Source organism: Hylobates moloch, unplaced genomic scaffold (assembly GCF_009828535.3).
Source record: "Hylobates moloch isolate HMO894 unplaced genomic scaffold, HMol_V3 SCAFFOLD_12, whole genome shotgun sequence".
Taxonomy (NCBI): domain Eukaryota; kingdom Metazoa; phylum Chordata; class Mammalia; order Primates; family Hylobatidae; genus Hylobates; species Hylobates moloch.
Window position 1 is genome coordinate 44,779,741 of NW_026652287.1, and position 7,766 is coordinate 44,787,506.

Below are 7,766 nucleotides of genomic sequence, written 5' to 3' on the forward strand. Positions count from 1 at the left end.
TCAAAGTCATGAAAGGACACAAACACACATAAGAATACACTCTGGAGAAAGACCTTATAAATGTAAGCTATGTGGGAAAGGCTTTTATTGTCCCAAATCATTGCAAAGACATGAAAAAACTCACACTGGAGAGAAACTCTATGAATGCAAGCAATGTGGTGAAGGAAGCCTTCAGTAGTTCCAGTTCCTTTCGATATCATGAAAGGACTCACACTGGAGAGAAACCCTATGAATGCAAGCAATGTGGGAAAGCCTTCAGAGCTGCCTCAATCCTTCGAATGCATGGTAGGACTCACCCTGAAGATAAACCCTATGAGTGTAAGCAATGAGGGAAAGCCTTCAGATCTCCCTCACACCTTTGAATGCATGGTAGGACACACAATGGAGAGATACCCTATGAATGTAAAGAATGTGGGAAACCCTTCGGATCTGCCCAGAACCTTCGAATTCAGTAAAGGACACAAGCACACATAAGAATGCACTCTGTAGAAAGACCTTATAAATGTAAGATAATGTGGGAGAGGCTTTTATTCTGCCAAGTCATTTCAAATACATGAAAAATCTTACACTGGAGAGAAACCCTATGAGTGTAAGCAATGTGGTAAAGCCTTTGTTTCTTTCACTTCCTTTTAATATCATGAAAGGACTCACACTGGAGAGAAACCCTATGAGTGTAAGCAATGTGGAAAAGCCTTCAGATCTACCTCACACCTTCGAAAGCATGGTAGGACTCACACTGGAGAGAAACCCTATGAATGTAAGCAATGTGGAAAAGCCTTCAGATCTGTCAAAAATCTTCGAATTCATAAAAGGACTCACACTGGAGAGAAACCCTATGAAAGTAAGAAATGTGGAAAAGCGTTCCATAATTTCTCTTCTTTGCAAATACATGAAAGGATGCACAGAGGAGAGAAGCCCTGTGAATGTAAGCATTGTGGGAAAGCATTCATATCTGCCAAGATCCTTTGAATACATGCAAGAACACACAATGGAGGGAAACCCTATGAATGTAAAGAACGCAGAAAAGCATTCAGCTTGCCTACTTCCTTTCATAGACATGAAAAGACTCACACTGGAAGGAAACCCTATGAAGGCAAGCAATGTGGCAAAGCTTTCACTTCTTCCAGTTCTTTTCAATATCATGAAAGAACACACACTAGGGAGAAACCCTATCAATGTAAGCAATGTGTGAAAGCCTTTATGTCTTCCACTTCTTTTCAATATCATGAAAGGACTCACATGGGAGAGAAACCCTATGAATGTAAGTAATGTGGGAAAGCCTTCAGATCAGCCTCACACCTTCAAATATATGGAAGGACTCACTGGAGAGAAACCCTATGAATGTAAGTAGTGTGGGAAAGCATTCAGACCTGACAAGATTCTTTGAATACAGATAATGAATGTAAACAATTAACTGTTTATAATAACTGTATACTAACAAATGTTATTCTTTTTAAATAATTAAGAAGCTATAATAAAATATCCCATTGGTGTCATGTAGTAGATCAACCTTATACTGTTAAATTGTTATTATTTGGACATTTTGAATCAGTATAACCAAGTGGATAAAATGCCAGGCATCTTTTTTTTGGGAAATTTTACTTTTCATGCTTATGTACTTAAAATTTTATCTCAACGCTAATTTTTCTTATTTTTTTTTTTTCCAGAAAAAAACTCACTCTGTCACCCAGGCTGGAGTGCAGTGGCATGATCTCGGGTCGCCACAACTTCTGCCTCCAGGGTTCAAGCAATTCTCCTGCTTCAGCCTCCTGAGTAGCTGGGACTACAGGCATGCGCCACCACGCTAGGCTAATTTTTTGTATTTTTTAGTAGAGACAGGGTTTCACCATATTGGCCAGGCTGGTCTGGAACTCCAGACCTCATGATTTCGCCCACCTCGGCCTCCCAAAATGCTGGGATTACAGACATGAGCCATCATGCCCAGCCGCAACCCTAATTTTTCATTCAGTCATAATACCAATAGTTACCTCATGTACCTGTGAGTGCCTTCTTCCCAAAAACCAGCAGTGCCATACCTGCCGTCAGCAAGTGTGTAATATACCATAGTGATAAATATGACCAAAAGCCATAAATGACTGTGAGATGTATGAGAATTACAAGTCACATTAGTAAGAAGAGAAAAATTTTGGTCATGTTCATGATTTGAAATATGTTTTCCTCTATCACATTTAGAAATATAGTTACAAAATGCCCTTGTTTTTGTCCTGATTCATCATGGTCACTGAGGAGCATCGTCTCATATGCCTGGTATGTGACACGTGTCTCTCCAACAATAAAAGACTTGGCCTTGGCTGGGCATGGTGGCTCACGCCTGTAATCCCAGGACTTGGGAGGCCGAGGTCAGGAGTTAGAGACCATTCTGACCAATATGATCAAACCCCATCTCTACTAAAAATACAAAAATTAGCAGGGTGTGGTGGCATGCTCCTGTAGTCCTAGCTATTCAGGAGGCTGACACAGGAGAATCGCGTGAATATGGGAGGCAGAGGTTGCAGTGAGCCGAGGTCACACCATTCACTCCAGCCTGGGCAACAAGAGCGAAACTCCATTTCAAAAAAACAAAAAAAGACTTGGCCTTGTGGTGACTTGGCCTTGTGGTGAGGGGAGGTCATCTGTAGACTCCTGGACCTGTTTTTGCCTTACTTATTCTCTAAAGACTGAAATATTTCCTAAAATGTACAGGCACTGTTTACCAGAAAGTACCTTAGTTAAAACATAAAATCGTTTATGCCTTATAAAGCTATATTTTTTCAAATTGCTTTACTGAGTCATAGGAGGCTAATAAATTTGTGTAAATTGTCTAAATACAAGCCTGTCTTTCTCTGATAATGTGCTGTTGATGCTAACTTGTCAACAGCCTGCTTATCTCAGCAGTGTAAAGTTAACAGCAACATGGAAAAGTTTCTTTTATATGTTATGCAACGGCATAGAACAATTCAGTCACTTCCTTTAAGGTACCAATGAAGCTGCTCTTCAGAAAAGCTTATTTAAAACTCCCTAAGGTCAAAATCCAGGCACCACAGGATGCAGCATCAGCCACTGACCAAACCCTGTCTGTATTGGAGGTGACATACCCAGTTCCAGATAATGTATCCACATCAGTGAAGGGTGGAGTCATTGATTGTCAGATCACACAAAGTAACTCAGAGCAGGGAAGAGAGGGCAGTGAAACCTGGCCAGGCACAGTGGCTCACACCTGTAATCCCAGCACTTTGCTAGTCCAAAGCGGGTGGATCACTTGAGGTCAGGAGTTCAAGACAAGCCTGGCCAACATGGTGAAACCCCGTTTCTACTAAAAATACAAAAATTAGCTGGGCATCGTGGTGTGTGCCTGTAATCCCAGCTAATCAGGATGCTGAGACAGGAGAATGGCTTGAGCCTGGAGACAGAGGTTACAGTGAACTGAGATCAACTTTTTGCACTCTCCAGCCTAGTCGACACAGCGAGACTGTCTCAAGAAAAAAAAAAGAGTTGGGTGCACCTGAATTCAACCCCTACCTCATCCTTCTCGCTTGAAGGCCAAATACACCCTGATACTTTTCACCAAAGAGTAGAAACAACACCATTCACTTGACCCCAAATGTGACTTTCCACAGGATGCAAGCACAGTGTGGGAATGGCCAATGACAGTGATAATGAAAGTGCAGGCTGAGGGTGATGAACAGGACACACTGGAGAGCCTGACATCTGCCTAGACTATGGGAGTGTCTTGATGCTTCACAAAGAGCCCAAGGAGCACCCCAAAGAGGACACTGGAGCACAGGCCCAAAGGATGTTCATTGTAGGGTCCAGCCCCACAGGGTCGGTAGGTCTCTCCCTGTGTGCGGCGACGAGAGAGTGTAGAAATAAAGACACCAGACAAAGAGATAAAAGAAAAGACAGCTGGGCCCGGGGGACCACTACTACCAATGCGCGGAGACCGGTAGTGTCCCCGAATGTCTGGCTTCGCTGTTATTTATTGTATACAAAGCAAAAGAGGCAGGGTAAAGAATGAGTCTTCTCCAATGATAGGTAAGCTCACATGGGTCACGTGTCCACTGGACAGGGGGCCCTTCCCTGCCTGGCAGCTGAGGCAGAGAGAGAGAGAAGACAAAGAGAAAGACAGCTTATGCCATTATTTCTACGTATCAGAGACTTTTAGTACTTTCACTAATTTACTACTGCTATCTAGAAAGCAGAATCAGGTGTACAGGATGGAACATGAAGGTGGACTAAGAGCGTGACCACCGAAGCACAGCATCACAGGGAGACGGTTAGGCCTCCGGATAACTGTGGGAAAGCCTGACTGGTGTCAGGCCCTCCACAAGAGGTGGAGGAGCAGAGTCTTCTCTAAACTCCCCCGGGGAAAAGGTGACTCCCTTTCCCGGTCTGCTAAGTAGCGGGTGTTGTTCCTTGACACCTTTTTGCTACCGCTAGACCACGGTCCGCCTGGCAACGGGCATCTTCCCAGATGCTGGCGTCACCGCTAGACCAAGGAGCCCTCTGGTGGCCCTGTCCAGGCATAACAGAAGGCTCGCACTCCTGTCTTCTGGTCACACCTCACTATGTCCCCTCAGCTCCTATCTCTGTATGGCCTGGTTTTTCCTAGGTTATGATTATAGAGCAGGGATTATTATAATATTGGGATAAAGAGTAATTACTACCAACTAATGATTAATGATATTCATATATAATCATATCTAAGATCTATATCTGGTATGACTATTCTTGTTTTATATTTTATTATACTGGAACAGCTCGTGTCCTCAGTCTCTTGCCTCGGCACCTGGGTGGCTTGCCGCCCACAGTTCATATGGCAGAAAGGCCACTAATTTTGGAAGTCAGTGACATTGGTGCCTGTTTGAGTCCTGATCCTACAAAGAGTGATCATTGAAAGCTCACACACCAGGTGGGGTAGCTCACGCCTGTAATCCCAGCACTTTGGGAGGCTGAGGTGGGTGGATCATCTGAGGTTAGGAGTTTGAGACCAACCAGGCCAACATGACAAAACTCCATCTCTACTAAAAATACAAAAAGTAGCCAGGTGTATTGGCTCACGCCTGTAATCCCAGCCAATCGGGAGGCTGAGGCACGAGAACAGCTTAAACTCGCAAGGCAGAGGTTGCAGTGTGCTGAGATCGCACCATTGCACTTCAGCCTGGGTGACAGAGTGAGATCTGTCTCCAAAAAAGAAAAAAAGCTCACTTGGTTTTTCCCATGGTGCCCCCACTGCAGGTGTACCAGGTACTCACATTGACCATGGGAGGAGCCCTTTATACTGAGAGAACCTCAGAGCCCTGAAAAGCTGGGGATCCACAGGCAGATGCAGTAGTCAGTGATGCCCTCCAGAAGTGATAGTTTTTGTCATGGGGCTTTTTCTAGATATTCTAGTGAAACAAATTTGGGTTTAGGTAAGATATAACTTTTAATTCTAGACCTTGAAGTCAGCTTGCCATTAAAACAGTTCATAACAAAAAAGTCTAGGTACTGAACTTGTAAGTAAAAATAAAAATATTAAATAAATATTTAATAAGATATTAAATAAATACATAAAATGTACTTGTATATAGGCTTAGAAGGGGTCAGTCAAAAATTCAGGGGCCGCTGGGCAGATTGGCTCATGCCTGTAATCCCAGCACTTTGGGAGGCTGAGATGGGCAGATCACTTGAGGTCAGGAGTTCAAGACCACCCTGGCCAGCATGGTGAAACACTATCTCTATGAAAAATATAAAAATTAGCTGGGTGTGGTGGCACACACCTGTAACACCAGCTACTCCAGAGACTGAGGCATGAGAATCACTTGAACCAGGGAGGCAGAGGTTGCAGTGAGCCAAGATCATGCTACTGCACTCCAGCCTGGGCTACAGAACAAGACTGTCTCAAAAAAAAAAAGTTCAGGAACCTGGAGGAAGGAGAGAAACTGAAGCATGCTTTGGTTAATAGATATTTCATTTTGACTGATCACTAAAGAGAAAACTATTCACCTAATGGTTTGTGAGGTAAATACTGGAATATCTAGTGTGTGTCTGGTTTGTCATAGGTAACAAACTTGGCACCATCTAAGTCATCATGGGAAGCTTGTTTCATTGTAGTAAGGTGCTCTTTCACAACACAAAGGATGGGGGATTTATTGAATCGCAGCCATTTTCAGGATTGCCCACCCACCCCCATCTCCTTTCCACACCCCTTACTCTTTTTCTATCCATGTCTTTGATTTGACTGGTCCTGAGTTGTATCCTTCATAGTAAGTGGGTAAATGTAAGTGAACTGTGGGTAGTTCTATCAAATTATGGAACTTGAGGAGGCTGTTGTACAGGACCCAGATCTAGATACGGTTGCTGAGAAGTACATGTGGCCCCTGGGGCTTTGACTTGCATCTGCCAAATGGGGCTGTGTTGGGTGAGCCAGGAACTTGTGGAGTCTCTGCTAACTCTGGGTGGTTTCTGAATTGCATGGTTCCATAACTGCTTAGTGCTAGAGAATTGGTTGGTGTTCAGCAAGCACCACACATTTGATGTCAGACAAAAAGATAGCATAGGTCAGAATCTTCCACTGACTAACAGTGAGAGAAGTGGTCTTTGCTGGGCATTGAGACCCTGGTGGAAGGACTGTGTCCACACTGTGGGGAGGGGCCATCAGGGTGTGTGTGGAAGTCCCAGAAGTAATTTTCTGGCTGCTCACATTTCCTTCACACATTACCTAGGAGTGGGCCAGCCTGGCCTGTGTCTCCACGGTCCAAGTGTTTCCTAAGCTTGAAAATGTATAACTATTGGAGTGTGGGTTTCCTTGCGAGCTGTGGGTGAGGCAGGCTGCCTACCTGAGCTGCATCCCTTTTGTTTTTTTACAGAATCTTGCTGCCATGGAATTGCTCTTTCCCCATGCATCTGAGAATTTATTTGTTTGTTTGTTTGTTTGTTTATTTTTCAGATAGAATCTCACTCTGTGGCCAAGGCTGGATCAGTGGTGCGATCTCGGCTCACTGCAACTTGCCTCCCAGATTCTCCTGGCTCAGGCTCCTGGGTAGCTGGGACTACTGGCACATGCCACCACACCCTGCTTTTTTTTTTTTTGTATTTTTAGTTACGTAGTTTTCACCATGTTGACTAGGGTGGTCTCAAAGTACTGACTTCAAGTGATCCACCTGCCTCAGCCTCCTAAAGTTCTGGGATTACAGGCATGAACCACTGTACCTGGCCGCATCTAAGAATTTTATTCTGTGATTTGGGTGTTAGGATTTTAATTAGCTGGTTGGAACCTTAGTGAACAGTTTGATAATGTTTGAAGAAGGAAATCGAGTTCTTGAAATAAGCTGTTTTATGCCAAGTCAAAATAATAAAAATATAAATACTCAGACACATACCACCCCAAAAAATAAATAGGCCTTGGACAGTTCTGGTGTGTCTCCTTGGTCTCACTTATTTTTGATATGCAAAGGTGATCAAAGTTTTGATTCTTTTTATTGTTCTTTGTAGCTTTGTCATCTCTTTGTCACAAAGCAGAATTTTGCTGCTTTTGAATTTTTAGTAACAGAATATTACCATAATACACCATTAATATTATGCTGAAAGGGGGTCTTTCTGGTTTTCTTTTTTCTTTTTTTTATTTTTTATTTATTTATTTTTTTTGAGACGGAGTCTTGCTCTGTCGCCCAGGCTGGAGTGCAGTGGCGCAATCTCGGCTCACTGCAACCTCCGCCTCCCGGGTTCACTCCATTCTCCTGCCTCAGCCTCTCCGAGTAGCTGGGACTACAGGCGCCCGCCACCAC

General features: G+C 43.7%; 1 protein-coding gene and 1 pseudogene across 1 annotated transcript in view; one reads left to right on the forward strand and one right to left on the reverse strand.

Moving 5' to 3' along the window:
• The window catches only part of LOC116814524 (zinc finger protein 20-like), a 12,423-nt pseudogene extending 4,998 nt beyond the window's left edge, over positions 1–7,425 (forward strand).
• The window catches only part of LOC116479510 (protein HIDE1-like), a 14,752-nt gene continuing 13,312 nt past the window's right edge, over positions 6,327–7,766 (reverse strand). The window contains exon 5 of the mRNA XM_058425760.1: positions 6,327–6,475. Within this exon, the coding sequence (XP_058281743.1) occupies positions 6,327–6,475 (149 nt within the window). The remainder of the gene's footprint in view (positions 6,476–7,766) is intronic.